We start from the raw sequence: 19,578 nt of genomic DNA on the forward strand, positions 1-19,578 counted from the left end.
GGGTCATGCATTGCTAAACGAGAGAGGTCCCAGTAGGGAAAAGGTCAAGACCGCAGCACTAGTTTATCCACCCCAATATTCAGCACTCTCCTGAAGCAACCATGAGCTGTGGAAACCCAACACAATTATAGGATTTGCAATTCCTCACAGTGTGGAAATATTCCCAGGACTGGTAATGCATACGATGGTCACAACAAAGCTTTGCTATGGATATTGTCATGTATTAACACTATATCAGAGCAACTGCCACAGAAAGAATCACTACCTCTCAATGAAATCTTTGCATTTGTGAAGTACACTGAAGCAACATCTCCAAAAGTGCCCTGTACCAAAACTGCGTGTTTCTACCACCAATTAATGAGATCATCCTCACCACCTAGGGTGACCAGATGTCCCGATTTTATAGGGACAGTCCCAATATTTGGGGCTTTGTCTTATATGGACACCTATTACCCCCACCCTTTGTCCCGATTTTTCCCACTTGCTATCTGGTCACCCTACCACCACCCACAACGCATAGACTTTAAGGTCAGAAAGGAGCATTATGATCATCTAGTCTGACCTCCTGCACAACACAGGCCACAAAACCTCACTCACGCACTCCTGTAATAGACTCCTAACCTATGACTGAGTTACTGAAGTCTTCAAATCATGGTTTAAAGGCTTCAAGGTACAGAGAATCCACCTCCAAGCGACCCATGTCCCCACGCTGCAGAGGAAGGTGAAACCCCCCCAAGGTCTCTGCCAATCTGCCCTGGGGGAAATTCCTTCTCAACCCCAAATATGGTGATCAGCTAAACCCTGGGCATGTGAGCAAGACTCACCAGCCAGATACCTGGAAAGAATTCTCTGTAGTAACTCAGAACCCACCCCATCTAACATCCCATTGCAGGCCATTGGGCATATTTACTCCCAGTAGACAAAGATTAGTTAATTGCCAAATTAGCTTGTCCTATCATACCACCCCCTCCATTAACTTATCAAGCTCATTCTTGAAGTCAACTAGGTTTTTTGCTCCCCACTGCTTCCCTTGGAAGGCTGATCTATAACTTCACTCCTCTGATGGCTAGAAACCTTCATCTAATTTCAAGTTTAAACTTCCTGATGGCCAGTTTATATCCATTTGTTCTTGTATTCACATTGGCGCTGAACTTAAATAATTCCTCTCCCTCCCTGGCATTTATCCCTCTGATTTACTTAGAGAGCAATCATATTTCCCCTCAGCCTTCTTTTGGTTAGGCTAAACAAGCCAAGCTCTTTGAGTCTCTTCTCATTAGACAGCATTTCCATTACTCAGATCATCCTAATAGCCCTTCTCTGCACCTGTTCCAGTTTGAATCCATCTTTCTTAAACATGGGAGACCAGAACTGCACACAATATTCCAGATGAGGTCTCACCAGTGTCTTGTATAACGGTACTAACACCTCCCTATCTCTACTGGAAATACCTTGCCTGATGCATTCTAGGATCGCATTAGCTTTTTTCACAGCCATATCACATTGGCGGCTCATAGTCATCCTGTGATCAAATAATACACCCAGGTCCTCCTCCTCCGTCACTTCCAACTGATGTGTCCCCAGTTTATAGCAAAATTTTTTGTTATTAATCCTTAAATGCATGACCTTGTACTTTCCAGTATTAAATTTCATCCTATTTCATTTCTGTTAGACTCAAACTAACAAAAATATAGTCACAAACACTTAGAATATTTGGATAGGTCCAGTGATTAAATCCTAGGGGAGGGGAGAAGATTATACTGTAACTCCACTAGGAAAGGCATCTTTTCTCAGTACGGAAAATATTACTGTCAAACGGAATGCCCCTTAATTTTTCAATGCAGACAGTCTGCTGGGTTCACAAATAAGCTGCAAGAACTCCAAACATATGCTTCAGGAGAGGGAGTCAATTCTACTGAAGTATCTGCAGCTAGCATTACATCTGTGTGTTCATGGGTCCTAAGTGCCAGAGGCCCAGACAATAACCATCCAAATCTCTCCAGATGACTGTGCAGTTTGGTGCTGTTTGCTGCCCAATCAATTATTTTGCAAATGTTATTATTGTTGAATGTACAACTTACTCCAGACCTTTCAGGAAGCTCACATGATCCTAACACTGATCTCAGAAGTTTCCCACTTGGGAAGACTTATGTTTGCCAGAAAATATCCAATCCATCCACAGCTCAGTTCCCAGCTTTTATTTAGACACTTCACTTACAGAGCAGAGGAAGGAGTCGTGGGTGAGTAAACCCCCTTACTAGAATACAGCCACAATGCAGTTAGCTCCCAAATCCAAGTTAGGACTGCTGCATGTGACCAAAGAAATCTTGAACCAGTTCCTCCCAACAACAAAGCTATTCAAGGAGCAAATCCAGAGATTCTGGCAGGTTAGGAAAGAAGGATGGGTGCTCGGAAGTCAGATGCCAAACAGGCTTCCTAACTCATTTCTGGGAGTGAAGGGAAGCTCACCCTGCTCGCTAGAAGAAGACTGCTTTTCAGTCACAGGTGCACACTACATAAGCAAGAAAAGCCCTCTGCTAACTCCATCAGGTTTGACAGCAGCTTCCATGGCTAAAACAAGTTAGTAATTATACCAGAACAGAACATTTGTGCAGCCTCAAGTCTCTTACAAAGTATAGAGGGGCCATGTTTCCAAAGGACAAAGTTGCAGAGGCAGTAAAGCTTATGCAAGGAACTCAAAGCTGCAAGAATTATAAACAGGATCTTCTCTCTCCAGAATAGCTGGAACAACATGGGACCTGTAGGGCTCAGAGCTACATGCAGGCACACTGTCACTGAATGGAATAGGGAGCCATTACTGGTTCTTTGTACCTTTCAAAAGCTATAAGGAGGGAGAATATGGCACCGCATACAAACTGTTTCCAGAAAGTTCTGGAGAGGTCTCACAGATCTACTCTAAAGACAGCATTTCCCCAGTCCAAACGTTTAATTAAAGCTGCACAGAAATGCCACAGACAGCATCCTCCAGCACTCTCTGTGAAGAGCACCCACTGCAAGTCATTCCACTGCTGCAGTTAACTCAAGAGACAAGAAAGCAAAAGGAGGATTTGACAATTTGAAGTAGCTTCAATACGATCTACCTCTAAAGCTCATTTCTCCTCTAGGCAGGGCAGCCGCAGTAGCTTTCAGCAACCAAGATACTGCCTCACTGGTACAGAGCTGAGCATTTGAGGACTGCAAGGGGAACATCATGACTCAAGCTGGAACAGTGTCTGTTAGAGATCTACAGAGTATCTGACAAACTCACCTACCTTTTTGTATTCCTGAAGTTAACTCGGTACCCAAGTATGGCTGGAGGCCTGCGAGGTGTTGGGGTAGCTGGGAGCAGACAGAATGGGTTCAAAGTTAAAGTCCAGTCCTTCTCCATCCATGAGGTCACTGTTGATTATGTAATCCACATCACATTCAAGATTCTCCATGTACATGTCAACATCCAGGTCAGTGGGCAGCCTGTCCTGGTTCACGCCAAAGGAGACAGGGCTACCAGAAGAGAGAAGTGGCTGAGTGCCCAGATGGACTGCTTGAGCTGTTGGTGTTGGGACTGGGGCCTTCAAAGTGGGCATGCTGGCTGTGTTTTGAGAAGATGCCACCACAGGCAGCGTAGATGGCAAAGCACTGGCACCTATTGACTCTGACTGCTGCTCCAAAGGCTTTCCTTGTGGGTTGACTGGGCTTGTCTTGTTCTGGGTGACCTGTCCACCTAAGAACAGAAAAGTCTGGCTGTTTAGCCTGCTTCCAGTCTGAGGGAGTATGGGATCCACCTGAGTCATCATCACATCGCTGGGAGGTGGAGAGCTCGATGTCAGCAGCGCTTCCAGGGTCTGAGGGCCAGAGAAACGGTTAACAGAACTCTGCAGCGAGATATCAACAGGGTTAAACAGAGAGCTGCCAAAAGTAGAGGTCTGACCAGCTGAATTCTGGGTCCTCAAAGAGAAGCTGGAATCTCTCTGGACTGGACCACTTGAGGCAGACTGCTGGGTGGGCAGCATGGATGAACTGGGTGACAACAGGTTTAACCCATCAATGAGTTCGAGCTCCTCAGTCACAGTTGGTGGGACATTGCTGGATGCACTGGAGTACACGAGAGAAGGGAGTAGCTTTTCATCTTGGAGGTCATCCTGCTCAGGCATGATAGGAGAGAGCCTGGTACTAATGGTACTCGCATTGGAACTGGTTCGAGGCCGGAAACTGGTCCACACGTCGGAATCCTCATTATTCCTTGATGATGGGCTCCCGGGCCACTTGGGGAACTGGGAGCCAGGGCTGTCGGCAATAGCTTCCGGAGCTGCTTGGAGTGAGGCCTTCTTTTTGGATGCTTTACCTCTGACTTTTGCCAGTTTGCTGCTGTTGTCCATGGAGGCAGCTCTCCTTCTGGGTGCTTTCCCACTTTTACCACCTTCTGGATTGAGCATCCACCAAGAACTCTTCCCTGTAGCTTCATTATGCACTTTAATGAACTTGCTGTGCAGGGATAAGTTGTGCCTAATAGAGTTCTGAAAAAACAGAAAAGACAGCATGTTAGTACCATTTGTATAGATTACACAAACAGACATGGCGCCTAGCAGGAACCCTGGCATGTGTGGCATATATATTCCTGCTAGATTCCACTTTGTAGAGAGACTTAAGTTTCTAAAGCAGTGATTCTCAACTCACGGCCAGCTTGCAGCCCAATCAACAAGCAACTGCAGCGCCTGTGACATCCTCAGGGCCATACAGGTAGTACTGGATGAGGCCCACATAGCACATTGTGGGTTCAATATAATAGGTTGAGAACCACTGTTCTAAAGAAATCTTGAGTGTTTGGTCTTTATTCCCTCAGAGAAACTCCTAAATCAAAGGATGAAGCACCCTTAGCTGTACTAGAGAGCATGAGGCCAGCATAAGGATTAAGTGAACAGCATCTTCCGCCACAGAAACAACTGCCAGAGAAAGACATATGACCACTTAAGGTTGTCCTAAGGAAGAAGGATGATGGGTGGGGAGTGACTTCTTACAATGGGAGCATAACACAAGTGAAAACTTTGGCAAACCAGTGAGAGAAAAAGACCCTGAACTCAGTAAGACCACTACCACCTCAAATGCTTAGACGCACAGAGAGCATGAATATTTTAACAGGAAGCAAGCCTTATTTTGATGCTTTCACCTAGTGGGGGGACATGAGCCCCAGCCTCCCCCTCGCTCCCTGAGGAAGCCACTTTTTAGAATTTTTAGCAATTTGTGTGAGCGCTATGGGAAGGCAGAGGGTGGGGGAACAGCTATAGTACCCATCCACAAACAAAGCATTTGCACATCCCACTCTATACACCCACCTGGGCCTAATCTGGGTTTTCCATCTAGCAAGAGAATACTTCCCCCTGCCTTTCTAGTGCTCCTGAAAACTACAAACTAAAACTGACATTTCTGTGCGCCAGTATGATAGATACTCTTTGCCTGCAGCTGTTGATAACTAACAACTGATACCCCAGACCCAACAGGAGAAGTTCCCCACTGTCTGAGTGGATCCTTCATAAACACAAACTTTTCTTCACCACTGAGAAACTTGGAGGAGGACTGGTTTAATGTTTCCTTTGAAGTAGGTAAGAAGGCCAAACTTTTCCTGCTCTAAGGGGCTGCACTGGTTTCACGACAGGGATCCAAGAGTGCCCCAACTCGTGTAAGCTGGAGCAGCCTGCAGCAGCCCTCAGCTTTAACCCATATAACCAAGACAGTCTGAATAGAATTTAACTGGGTGCTTCTGTTGCCCCCCTTATGTCCTCTCCCACCCCTGCCAAGCCACAGCTCCTTTCCTCTCTCCCAACTGCTTATCAGCTGCCACCTAACCTCTGCCCACAAAAGCAGAATCCCTAAGAGAAGGCAGAGTTTCAATGATCCCATGGTGGCCTCATCAGCACTTAGCTATGCTGGATTCTGTGTCACTTTTGCCTTGCCTTGCTCACGAGATCTCTTGCACTGCCCAAAATGAAACAGGAATGAGACTAGCAACACAGAGGCAGTAGGGAGTACCCCCTGCAGTGGTAAGATGGTGCAGGACTGGGTCTGCCTCTGAGACCCATCCTAGGGATTTCCCCAGCCAAAGCCACCTCCCAGAACCCAGAACTAGTGCATCCTGAAGGTATACAAATTTCTTACAACTAGTCAGTATGCTAAGGGTTACCATGGAGTTGTGATCTGCAGAGAGTACCTGTACCAGTAAATAACACTCCATCACTGCTCACACGGTGACACAGGTTTAGCAATATGCACAACTTCAGGGCCTAATGTCTGAAATTTTGTTTTAAAAAAACTGATCAGTGATCCCCAAATCCCACACAATCAATTCAGCATGGCATCCTGTCTCCTGCAGAAGATGGCAACTTTTTTTTTTTTTTTTTTTAAATACACTCCATATAAACATTCTTGATTTAAAACAGAATTTTCTGCAGTCACCACCAGCAAGGACTGCAAGAGCCTCATCTTCTCTTCCAAGTTACTAAGCTGTGAACTCATGCATTACCCCAATATCATCATGAACTAACCAGCAGCTGGTATATACAGCCCACCTCGAAATGACTGCTAACTACATAAACAGAAGGGTTTTGGCTCAGTGTACTTCAGTGGGACTTTAAACCACATGGCCTAGAACAACATGTAATTTCACAGAAAATAGAGGAAGATTGTGTCTCTGGGGCTATGTCTTCACTGACAGCGGCAAATTCGCTGCAGTCAGATTGATTTTGATGTATTTTGACTCTGCGTAGCTTGCGTAGCTCCTGTCGACTGCCGCCAAATTTCACTGGCAGCGTAGACCAGACCAGGCCCTGGTAACAGGCCAGATGAGCTGTGAAATCTAGTTCATGGCTAGAACCACAATCGCCTAATCACTACGTCAACAAAAATCCTCTGCAAACCCTGTAGATTTCAGTGTAACTGAAGGAAGAAGTCACCATTCTTGCCTTAAGTGGAAATTTTAGTTTCCAATTTTCCAGCTCCCTGGCTGTATGGAGGCTCCAAATAACACATCCTGAAATAAAGCCAATGCTCACGTCAACAAGTTGTCAGCAGGCCATAAACAGTTTTGCCATGTTTACACCTCAGGCACTCTTCATGCACATCAGGAGTTCTGTGATGAAGCCACACACATTATACAACTACTATACCCAGAATCTCGATGTATCCACAAGCAGAAGGGCTAGGTCAATACTGAAAATGAAGCCCAAAGTCCAGATCTTCTAAAGCAGAATTAAAGAGTTGCATTGTCTGTGAAAGCACCGGGGTTGGGAGGCAAGTCAAGGGGTTCTATAGTTAATGACCCTTCGAAGGCAGGGAGGTGACCTACTCAAAAGGTGAACTGGAGAAATTTCAGGAGTGCAAAAGTTAGGCTACACTTACAGAATTCTAGGGGTGAAGGAGATTTTGTTTCAGGAAGTTTGTCCCCATTTTTGTCATCGGTAGAATATCATCTCACTGTGACTAAACCTGAAGAGTAAGGGACAAGATGTAAAAGTAAGGGGCATTCCCCAATAGGTTTAACATACTGGGTCAAGTGAGGTGACCTCACCCAGCAATTGTTCCTGCGAATGGTCGTTGGCCTGGCTTTTCTTGGAGGCAACAGTTCTTGTCCAAATGACAATAGCTGACTGGTACTAGCTAAATTTACTCTCTCCTTCCCCAGGTATCTGGACTCTCCTCCTTCTTTCCCAACTGCCTTACTACCCTACCTGACCCTGAAAGCACATGCTACCACACTGCCAACATTACACTCCCAACACTCAATACCTTGAGGGTGCATCTACACCAAACCTTTATTCACCATTTGTCTTTACACTGTTACAGCTCCATTGGTTGGTGGTACCATCTACGGAAACACCAGAATAGACCAGAAACAAGGATTTTTACCACCATGTCAGACTACAAGATGGCAAAAAAATGCTTGTGTCCAATCTAGTGTTGCCACCAGCACTAGTACCACAGGCAAACCGTATGGAAGTCATAGTGCAGACAAGGGTCTAGTATCCAATGCCAGTAATACTGCTAGAAATCTTAGACAATACCTTCTCTAAGACAAGAGCTGTATCTACCTATATGCCTGGAAAGAGCCTAGCACGTTATGGGCACTCCCACAATCTAAATACTGAAATACAGAAAAAAATCAAACCCTATGTTAAAAAAATGTTTAAGGTTGCAAATCAAGACCACACAAGATAGGGAATGCCAGAATTAAGGTTACCCATGCAACCTCTGCCACTGCCAGACTTCTTTCTGTAAAGCTGAGCAAGTCACAAACCAAAATATGTTTTCATAGGTGCCATTAATTATGCACTCAGTTTCTGGGTATCCATCTTGAGACAAATAGATTTTCAATACAGATTTTCAATATTGCTGAGCACTTGTAACCAATGGGAGTTGTGGACATACAGCATCTTTGGCTGTAAGGCTGTGTGGTCTGGACTCTGGAGGAATGAGCACTTGGTTGAGTGTCAGGAGGACCATGGTTCTACTCATAGCTCTGCCAAAGATTCACTGTATAGCCTTGGGAAAGTCATTTTGCCTTTGTTTCGGTATTCTCATCTGAAAATGGATCTTACTTACCTATCTCAGAGGCATTAGGGTTAAGTCATATCTCTTCTTAACACAAAGTGCTACAAAACATGTTAAATACTCTGAAAAGTCAGCCTCTGTGTGTCTCAAACTACGTGCATAATCAATGAGGAACTCAAAATTAGCAGACTTTTACAAACTTTGTCCTTGAACCTCAGTTGTTTCCCATCAGTGCACACCCTCACAGGGACAGTTAAAGTACATTAATTAATACCTATTAGGTTCAGATACTACAGTGAAGAGTATCAGAGACTGATGAAATAATTCCATATTCTGTGCAAAATTGGGATGACGTACAACAAACAAGCTGTGGGGCCACAAAGTGAACAACAAGAACACTGAACAGCAGTTTTTCCTGTGCACTGTCCATCCCACATACTGCAAGAAGCACAGGTCCTGTGCAAGGAGGACTGATCCAGCAACTGAAGACCAGCATAACATGTATACACAAAGGGGCAGCATTAGGGTTGCCTGGGCAATCTTAGTCCAGATATAGCTTCTGAATAACTCCTGAATGCTTAACTTTGCAACTCTAACATTTTTTTAACTTTGTTTTTCTATGAAAACTTCTTAGTTTGTTTTCAGAGAAAAAAATTCTATTTGCAACTGTAACAAACATCTCCACCCCCCACTATCAGGGTTTGGACCTTAGATCTTCAGCATTGCAGCACAAATCTCTAGCACTCAAGTTAAAAGGTTAACTACAACAGATGGCAGCAGTAGACCATTATCCTGTGTTGACCAGCCACTGGTAGTGGCAGCATAATACACTGAAACAGTGGGCTACACAGGCACATGTAGCCTCTTTTTACAGACAGCACAGCAGAGTACTAGGGTTTGACAGAGACTCGGGTCTGCTGTCCGGGAGATCTGGATTCTATTCCCAGATAGTCTAACCCAGTGTTTTTCAACCCTTTTTCATTTGCAGACCCCTAAAAAATTTCAGATGGAGGTGCAGACCCCTTTGGAAATTTTAGACAGTCTGCAGACCCGCAGTGGTCCCTGGACCATACGTGAAAACCACTGTTCTTTATCAACACCTTAGACATAGTCAGCAAACAGCCAGGGGTCTGCTGACCACAGGTTGAAAACCACTGAGCGATAAATTCGACAATAAAGATTGTGAAGCAGAGTGCTTTGCCCAACTATAAGGGTTCTGAAAGATAGGGAATTAACACCAGTCAGTAGAAGCAAGTTCAAAGCAACGGTCTCCTAGTTACCAGGCTGGTGCGCCTTTCCAAAGTCAAAGGGTACTTTAAATGGGGGGAAAGAAGGAGGATACTGCGTGTCCAGTCTGGGGCAGTTGTGGGGTACGTACTGTGCTAAGAGATTGTTCAAGAGCAAGCCAAAAACAAGCTGTACTAAGCAAGACAAATAGGAAATTGTTATCTTCAGCAGCTCTGGGCTTGCCCAAGTCTGAATTAATTTTCATGGGACCAGCAAAAAGTAACTCCCTGACCTCAGGGTTACCCCCAGGGGAAATTCCAAGTTCCTGCTGTAAACCAGGGAAGCACCAGAGTTCTTCAAAAAACATCTGGAAGCTTTTATGATGGAAAGTATTAGGAAACCTAAATTTAAGGATCACCACTGTTCTCCATGCAATTCCTCACTGCCCAGGAAGAGGGGCACACAAAGTGTCTGATCCTACCCCAGTGCACTAGCATGCTCTGAAGTGAGACCTACAATTGTGCTTTATTTATAACTTGCCCAGGCACTCTCAGGAAGCTCCAGAGAGAAGATGCCCTTCCTTATACACATCTGTCAGCATCCATCTCTTAGACACTTGTTTAGTTATTTTGTGCCAAGGGATTTAAGAATACAAAGTTATCATTGAAGAGGGTCTGGGAAGCAAAGCTTTTGTTGAACAGCTGCTTCTGCTCCAAAGGGGTCCTCAGTTATCTAACAGCATATTTAGGCCAGCGTCCCTTCCATCCCCTCTCCCCCATAATGAAAACAACAGGTTGATCCACAAGGCTGCAGCCGTCTATTAATGACATTTCATCCAATGCATGCAGTGGGCGCCCATGTCTTTTCTGTTCTTCTACAGAATGGACACCTGAGAAATAAGCAACATGGGGCTGGGACAGGAGGATCTTAAAATTCTCTAAGGAACGAAGGATCTGGAAAGCAACTGATTTAAGCTGAGCCATATGGCTATCCATGTGGATAACCCCAAAGTCATTTGGGGTCGGGTGGAATAGGAAGGAACAGCTGGTATAACCAGCACCAACTTCCCAAGAGCAGCCTTCTTGGGGAGCTCCCTCAGCTATGTAGTGGTGTCTCAGCAGCATTCTTCCAAAAAAGCAAATTTCTTTCCAAAAGCAAAGCACCCAGGGACAGAAAAGTGACCAAAATGTTCTGAGACAATTAGACTGGTGATGCACAGAGTAGGCAATGCTCCTTCTGGAAGAGCACCCACCTCTGAAAAAAGTACAGTGCCCTCTAGAACTGAGAACCTTGGAGGACCTGAGATGAGGCCCTGTATGTCCTGTTCTGTACTTGGTCAGTTAAGCACACCCTGTTTTTCCTGTAGCATTCACTGTGAACAACAAGAGGCATGGCTGAACACCTGGTTGTACTGAAAAGGTGCTCTCTATATAGGGCCAGTAGTAAGGCTGTCAACAGGTATTAAGATCATGCTTGAGCAATGGGAACCTACACAACCACACTCTCCTTATCCCAACCGTTCTCCTCATCTATTTCCAGTCCCTTTCCCCCACACACTATTACCCCCAAAAGTAACCGCTCATTCCACATAGTCCTGCCACTCATCTCTGCACCTTATTCGACATGGTCTCCACAAACCCTCTCTAGCCCTGGCTTTCACTGTCTCCTCCAAGTCATCTTCCAAAAGATCTATTCGTCTTAGTTTTCTCCCCTAAAAAGTGCTGAGGTGTGATAAGCTTTGTCAAAAGTGTTGCCACTCTCTAGGATTTTATACTGTCCCTGAGGTGCCTGAGCCCATCACTTGGCTTTTGTTGATTATTATCTCCCATCCCACCTTTGAGTTGCTCATCTAGGTTTTAAGTTTGCTAGAGCAGGAACCCCTACCTGTTTACAGTAGCTAGCACACCGCTAGCACTATATGAATACATTTGGAAACAAAAAGCCAGGAACAAGATTCTAGTGGCTTAGCCCAGGACACACATCAAAATCAAACAGCCAGGCTACTTCTTAAACCAGAGCTACTTCAGCCATGGCTAACTTCCTTCTAGAATCTTTTAAATACCCACGTTTCATAGGAAGTGATACTCAAAGCATTGTTCACCTGCAGAGTCCCAAAACCTCAGACCTGGGACTGGATGATGGAATGAATCACTCAATAATTGCTCAGTTTTGTTCATTGTCTCTGAAACAGGGGTTCTCAAACTGGGGGTTGGGACCCCTCAAGGGGTCACGAGGTTATTATGGGGGGTTGCAATCTGTCAGCCCCCGAACATGCCAGGGCTGCAGCTGTCAACCCTGTGCATGCTGACAGCCAGAGAGAGCTGGTGGCCAGAGAACAGCGGCTGCTGGCAAGCTGCCTAAATGCAGTGCCACCCCCAGCAGCAGTGCAGAAGTAAGGATGGCATGGCATGAAGTCATCACTTTTGGGGGTGGAGGACCATTGCAGCCTGAAATATTTTCAAAGGGGGTCCCATCAAAAAAGGTTTGAGAACCCCTGAAGCGTCCAGCACCAGGCATTGACGGAAAACAGGATACTGAACTAGATGGACCATTGGGCTGACTCAGTATGGCCGTTCTTATGTTCTTTTTCCTACCATAGACTAATGGGCTTCAAATTCAGTTCTTTGAATGGCAGAGAAAGAGGACGGTTGCCTGCTCCCACCACCAGCAAGCATCTCTACAACTCTTACTTAAATTACACTTCCAGTGAAGAAAGGAAAAGATTACATCAAGCTTCAAACCCTTCACTTAGAACTTGCAATGCTCCAGTTATAGCAGCGTTTACCAGGGACGGGTTTTTTAGCTGCACACCAAACCTACGTGCTGCTGGGCAAGTCAGCTTTCTAGTAATCTCACTCTTGCAGCATACCCAAGACAACAGTAAGTAGCTGTTTTTCCTTAACAAAAAGTGCCAGAGTCAGCGATTCCCTGACCCCTTGATAAAATTATACACTGGTATGAGTCACCCCAACACACACACACTCTCTCTCTCTCTCTCTCTTCAGGCTTTGCTCAGCACTAAGATGTAGCATTTAAGTTTTCCATTTCCTTTTGCTAGATGGCTTAAGGTTTAATATGTCAGCTATGCCTCAGTGAGCAGAGACTGGAGAATTTCCCTAATTTTTTCCTCAATGGGACCATGAAACTACCAAAGACCAAAAGTCAGAACTGAAAATACATGCAGAGCCCCCCACCCTGTTATCAACAGATGCTCCCTGAAAGAAAAAACTACTCTTCTCTAACCGGTACGAACCAGAACATCCCCTATTAAGCTTGGCCCTTTGCCAGCCCTTGGCATAAATTGTGTGTCTCCAGAAGGCGGCACTAGTTACTCAGCTACTCCAAAGTCTGATTGCAGAAAGCAAAGATGAGGGGGGTGATGGGGCTCTTCTAGAAGCAGATGAATAAGGCGCTATAAAAATCATTTATTTACAGTATGAGAGAACACAATGGAAAGTCTGCAGCACCCTCTCAATACTTCCAATTGAAGATGATCACCTCTGAGCACTAGATTTTGGACTGGTTTAAAGCTACACAAATTCATATCACCATTTTAACGAGACTTGGAGACAACAGCCAAGTGCAATGCCATGGCCCTGACATGTCTGGATTTGGAGACTGCTCAGTGCTACCGCACTGTAAAGTAAGGTTTGGTTTCTTTGAATCTTCCCACAATCCAAATCCTTTACTGGTTTTCCTGCCAGTCCAGGATCTTACTGGTAGGAAAAGCCACAATTTTAGACAGCTGAAGCTGAACTTCATGTCAGCAGTGCAAGAGAACCTGTAACTGGTTCTGTGCATGTAACTCACTGAAAGCACCCTTTCCCAGGAGCCTTCACTGGACCCTTCAGCATACATCCTCAGGTTAACAGGAGAGGCAAACAAAAGGAGTATGGAAACTGATTAGAACAGGCAAATGGCTGTAATCTTCCAAGACAGAACAATTACCCAAGCACCAGTTAATTCACTTGCATAGTTCCACAAATTTACAAAAACATCTTGGCTGTAGAACAAGTGATGTTAACCTGGGACACACAGTGAGTGCCTAGAGAAACCTCAGCATGCAAAAGAAGAAGATTCCCTGCTCTGCTAAAGCAAAGCTTCATTTTAATTTACATTCTGTTCGCTGAACAAAAAGAGACATGAGGATGCCCTAGATCAGTGGTTCTCAACCTGTGGCCCGATCAGCACACAGCTGCGGTCCATGTGACATTCTCAGGGCGATATATAGGTAGTATTGGATGCAGCCCAAAATGGTAAATAGGTTGAGAACCATTGCCCTCGATGAATTTACCACTCTTTCCTGGTCAGCAGTGTTTTAGAGCAGGGTTTCTCGATGACGTGTCCCATGGACCTGCGCCAATACCTGAGATCTCTCTGACACAGTTTAGGAAAGCAGCAAACTGCTCCCTAGTATTAAAAAAAATTGAGAAACACTGCTGTAGAGGATGAAACAAGCTTGCTTCTTTTTTTTTTTGCATAGTCAAAAGGGAATTTCAGATGGCCACAGGGACACTGTCGCCCTGACTTTATAATACAAGGCAGTGGACTTATAACAAAGGATTTACCTTATATCAGACAGGTATTGAATAAACATTTTAAAGTGAGATATGTCCAAATTATTCACAAACAGCAGAGTCACTAAGGAGTAGAGGACCCCTCTACTCTACCTTCCAGGTAGATATTGTTTCAGACACAGTGCCTGGTGATTTTTATTTTGTAATACTCGAGTGTAATATTTAAGATACTGTTAACATCTAAATGTCTGAATCAAAGAGTGTTTGGGCAGAGGGCATTAAAGAAATGCTGGAAGTAGCTACCATGTGAATTCAACCATTCTATGACAACTGTGATACTCAAGAGTCATTTGGCTTTTTTTTTTGGCGGGGGAGGAAATTATATACTGACAGGAAAGATGACAAAGAGATTCTATATGTGCCATAGAAAAGAGACAGGCTTAATTTCTGTGATGGGGAAGACTGCATCTGGTGAGGAAGGAACATCATTTCAGAATGCACTCTACCCCTACCAAGAGCCTTTTTAAAAATCATTTTAGAGGGAAATAAATTAAGTGTTTCACTCAGAAAAAAATCAGCACTTTGTTTGTCCCAACACCTTGCTGAACTGGTCCCACATACATGGGAATAAGACAGCCCTACAGCAGTTTCAGAACCATGGCATGGATTCCCTCAAGGGTGCTTATCCTCTTCTACTGAACAAAGCACAGCTGCCTTAACCCCGAGAAGCAGTCCGAAAGCCGGAAAGACTTATCTCCTGATCCAGAGAGCAGCTTGCAAAGTGCAAAGAAGAGGATTATAAAGAAATCCAGGGAGAGAGACATCCTGCTGGAATATTTACACCTTTTTAATTCCAGTTAGTTCTTAACTTCAGAACTGGATGAATGCAGAGAAAAAGCAAGACAGCCAGCAAATTAACTCTCCTTTTAAAGCACAGTGAGCACTGCCCCCTCCCCTAAAAATCTCAGATTAACTAAAATTCACATTAGTTAGAGTCTGCATGTGTTATAATTGCACTTACTTGTACATTGTAGTAGAACAGCTGTGAAGGGATTATGACGTAACAATGACAGATTATAAAATCTGACCATGGTTAATCACAGTCTCCACCAGGAAGTTACTGTTCTGTCCCTGCTGAAGGCTATACTACAAATAAAGCCATCCTGAATTAATTTATTCAGGAACTGCAAAGCTGAAAACTGAGTGACACTACCTAAAAGCCTGCATCAGAGAACAGCAGCAATACCAGAGCAGCAGGGAGACCTCTGCATACTTCCAGATCAGAACAGTTCCTTCACTTATCACACAAGTCTCTGCCTTACCACAAATTCTGACTCTGCATTTCACAGACTAGTTTTCCTTTAAATTACAAACATGATAATGAAAACAAATGTCTGAAACTGCTATTTCATATGACACCCTCCGACCTCCCCAGTACTTTTTATTTTAAGTGGAAACATTTTTAGAACCCACTCTAAATACAGCTTTAGAGTAGCTATAAACACTCTGGGATCTGTATCCTGATGCAGCACATGCCTCACACAAGATTCCTATTACTATTATTTATATTACCAACCAGAACCCCATTATTCTAGGGTTGTACAAACACAGAACAAAAAGACAGTCCTAAAATACCTCTCATCCTGTCTAATTCAGCCAACCAGCTTCATCTATTTGACACTGAGACTTGGATGCAGTAGGCCAAAGACTTTACAACACAAGCATGTCTCTTTTGCAATTAGTCAAAGGTCAAGAAAAGAACTTCACTATTATCTCAGGGAGGACTCAAAGGGACTCTGTTCCTTCTGAAATCTTACTTGTCATGCCCTAAAGAATAGATACAGACATTCCCCAACAGACAGCACAGAGAACACTGATCCAACACCAGTGTCACTGTTTGCCAAAATAATTACACGTGTATCACTGCAGCATAGAGGACAGCCCACTTCTAACATGGGACCTGAAAGATTCCCCTCAGGTGAGACAACCACACCTGCTGGAAAATAGGTATTTACAGCTATTGCAAAGCAACACATCCTAGCAAACTGTCCTGTGACAACTGTTGACTAACTGGATTCAATCTGTATTGAACAAACTTAGAGAGGAGTAGCTGAAATTTAGCCAGATTACTTCCAGAGTGCCTCAGCCAACCACTATACAGTTGGAAAAGTGACAAATCTTTCAGTGCTGAGTAATGGCAGGTGCAGGCTCCTAAAGGCAACTGTAAGAGTTTAAATCCACTGAAAACTCTGGAAAGGGGGGAGGGTAAAGAACAGACTTCTGTTCCATAGCAGTAAGATCCCTATTTATTACTTTCTCTCTCTCAGTTATTTCTAAGATGCCTATCCCCATTGTATCCAAACACAGTTATTAAGGACAGCACTCACTGGCTTTCGTGATGGCAAATCTCACAGCTCCCCTTATTCCTGTGTGTGTGTCAGGGCAAGTTTTGTTTGGCCTAGAATAATATAAAAATATTGCACACACCCTCTAGATCAGCTGTCTTAGGGCAGAGAGGAGATCACCACCACCAGAACAGCAGGAGTGTTGAGGTAGTTTAGCAGAAAGTTTGCAAAGAACATCCTCAGATGTCAGTTCCTCACTTGAATTCACTAGTCTAAACACATTAGCATGGAAGACCAGGCTGACACCTGCAGAAGATGGAAACTAAGGTCACTGTTCTTCATGTGACTTTAGTATCTACCTTTTCTATTTCCAGAGCAACATGGTTTAGTATTTTAAACAACATATTCCACAATCTATTTTTACTTTTTACTAGCTCACAGAGCTCCCTCAGTCACTGTAGGGCAGACATATCCACACCCCCTGCCCACAGGACAGAGCACCCTTTCTAAAGGGAGGTTCTTGAAAGCCAGGAATGTGTGCTATGAAGGAGTTATTTATACTGAACTTCAGTGAAGCTGGGTGACAACCAACTGCAGCCTTGCATTTAAAAACAGTTCAAATGATGCTTCATCTTATACAGAAGTTTAGCACATGAGTCACTTAACAGGCCAGCTCTTTTCCTGGAAAATTTTCAGAACACTAAGGGAGCAAGGTGCAGCCTTTCCTGGAAATGAGAAACCCGCTGAACCAGAGAGCTGGCACAAAAGGCAGTCCTCATGTGCTTCACAAAGCCATAGTTTGTGATGAGTCCAAGAACACCCTGGTGCATTCAATGGAAATGCATACAAACTGCCACTTCTCTGCAAAGCCCATTACAACCACCTCCATCCAAAAATTATGACTAAGTAATTTGTCCTACAGCAGCATTCACTGGCCCCAATCAGAAGCGGGGCCTATTATGCTAAGCGCTATATAAACATTAGACAATCTCTACCCTAAAGAGTTTAGGGTTTAAATATTGACAAGCAGCAACAGGTTGGTACAGAATAAAGAGGAGGATGACAAGTCTGATGGTAAAAGAAACACAAGGAGGCATGGGTGTCTGATTTGCAGGCTTATAATAAATAAGAATACCACCAAGCTCTTATATAGCACTTTTTGTCTGTAGAGCAAGACCCTTTATAAAGATTAGTATAATTATTCCAATTTTACAAAACCTAGATATCCAGAGTCCCACTCCAATGCTCTGTCCCATAGGTTTACTATGTCAAATCTGGAGGATTTTTTTTAATGTGTGTGAACTGAAAGAGTTCAGTAAATATTCCATTCTATAGAGGCTCTCATACAAAGCCTCTCACTATAGTATCCAAGCACCTTCCAGCAGTTCGGTAAGGAACTAACATCTGTGTTTGCGCTCTTCTCCTCCTCTCTACAAAGGGTGAAGTGCAGGGCAGTAGGATTGTGGGTGTGTGTTATATATCTATCTACACACACAGAGCTGCATGTGTGTGTCAGAGAACGCAATTGTAAAGACATGCACCTGGCACTTGAAGTGGAAGGTGGGGGAGTTCATTTCATCTCCCCTTACAGCCGAGAATGCCATTGGGCCAGAGGAGCAAAGCTGTCACCCGCAGTCTCACTCTGCTTTGCCCCCACAAGTGACACATCGGCAATGGTTGGGCAGAAAGCAGCGACGTGCAGCCAGGGGAGCGCTGCCTGCTCGGGAGCTGAGTCAGCGAGTGGCAGGCGGGCCCGTTCCATGGGGCTGCCAAGGCGGCGCTCCCCTACCCGCACCACACAGCCCTGCCCCGCCCCGCCCCGCCCCGGCGGGGCACAGCAGGCCGTTACCGCGGCGACAGGGACCCGCGCGGGGCGAGGGCAGGAGCGGGGGCAGGAGCGGGGCGAGGCCCGCGGTGCCCCCGGCGCGCGCAGCCCGGCTCCCGCCCCCAGGCGCCGCACCTTCCAGCCGGCCGAGCTGTTGCTGTCGCCCTTGTCCTTGAAGTAGGGCACGAAGCGGACCATCCACTCGTAGATCTGCGCCAGCGTCAGCCGCTTCTCCGGGGCGCTCTCGATGGCCTGGCTGATCAGCTCGGCGTAGGACTGGTTCCCCCAGGCGTTGCGCCGGGAGCCGCCCTTCCGCGCCGCCGCGCCGGGCCCCCGGCTCCCCTCCGCCCGGCCGGGCCCCCCCGCCGCCGCCGGGCCCCCCTCCTCGGCCGCCGCCGCCGCCGGGCCCAACGCCTCCTGCTGCGCCGCCGAGAGCTCGGGCCGGGGCAGGGGCCAGGTGCAGGAGCGCGGCCGGCTCTGCGGCTCGAAGTCCGGGTCGATCTCTACGCTCTCCTCCGGGCCGCCGCCCGCCTCGGGGCCCGGCTCAGCCGCCGCCATGGGCCCGCTGCCTCAGCGCCGCGCCGGGGCCCGCATGCCGGGCGGAGCGGCTCGGCTCGCCCGCGCCTCAGCGGCCGCCACCGCCGCGCGCCCCGCGAAGGCCGGCGGCTCCCGCCATCCCCCGGCCGCGCCTCGCGCCCCGCGCCGCTGGCGCCCGGACTCCCCGCTCGGCTCCGCTCCGCTCCGCTTCGCTTCGCCCCTTTGTGGCGACCCAGACGGAGCCGCCGCGCCGCGGCCTCACGGCTCTCTGTTTACCACAGCCAGCGGAGGCAGCTGCGCCTGCGCGCGCCAGGCATGCTGGGAGATGTAGTCCTGCCGCCTCCAAGGAGTGGAGCGCCCGACGGGCAATGCCGGCCCACAGCCTCCGTGTCCCGAAACCCCCCGCGTGCGAGGGGGCGGGGCGGGCTCCAGAAAGGCAGCGTGGCAGACAAGGCGCCCGCGGAACTACAACTCCCGACATGCCCCGCGTCACCTCCTTATGGGCGCTCCTTACATAAACCCACGCCGGAACGAGCCCAGCGTGCCAGCAGCCGGCGCCCCGCCCCTAGGGTGCCCCTCCCCCTCCTCCACT

General features: G+C 46.4%; 1 protein-coding gene across 2 annotated transcripts in view; it reads right to left on the reverse strand.

Annotated features, from left to right (window-relative positions):
* FOXO4 (forkhead box O4) overlaps window positions 1-19,335 on the reverse strand; it is a 29,983-nt gene extending 10,648 nt beyond the window's left edge. The window contains exons 1-2 of one of the 2 annotated variants that reach the window (XM_067547963.1): window positions 18,585-19,335; window positions 3,270-4,511 (exon numbers count right to left, since the gene is read on the reverse strand). In XM_067547963.1, the coding sequence (XP_067404064.1) occupies window positions 3,288-4,511; window positions 18,585-19,007 (1,647 nt within the window). In that variant the 5' untranslated portion in view covers window positions 19,008-19,335 and the 3' untranslated portion in view covers window positions 3,270-3,287. Of the gene's footprint in view, window positions 1-3,265; window positions 4,512-18,584 lie in introns of both variants that reach the window. The other variant, XM_067547964.1, reaches the window with a different exon arrangement.
* Window positions 19,336-19,578: the final 243 nt, after the last annotated feature.

This window comes from Emydura macquarii, unplaced genomic scaffold, assembly GCF_026122565.2.
Source record: "Emydura macquarii macquarii isolate MOO-44397 ecotype Brisbane River unplaced genomic scaffold, CSIRO-AGI_Emac_v2 contig_1253, whole genome shotgun sequence".
Taxonomy (NCBI): Eukaryota; Metazoa; Chordata; order Testudines; family Chelidae; genus Emydura; species Emydura macquarii.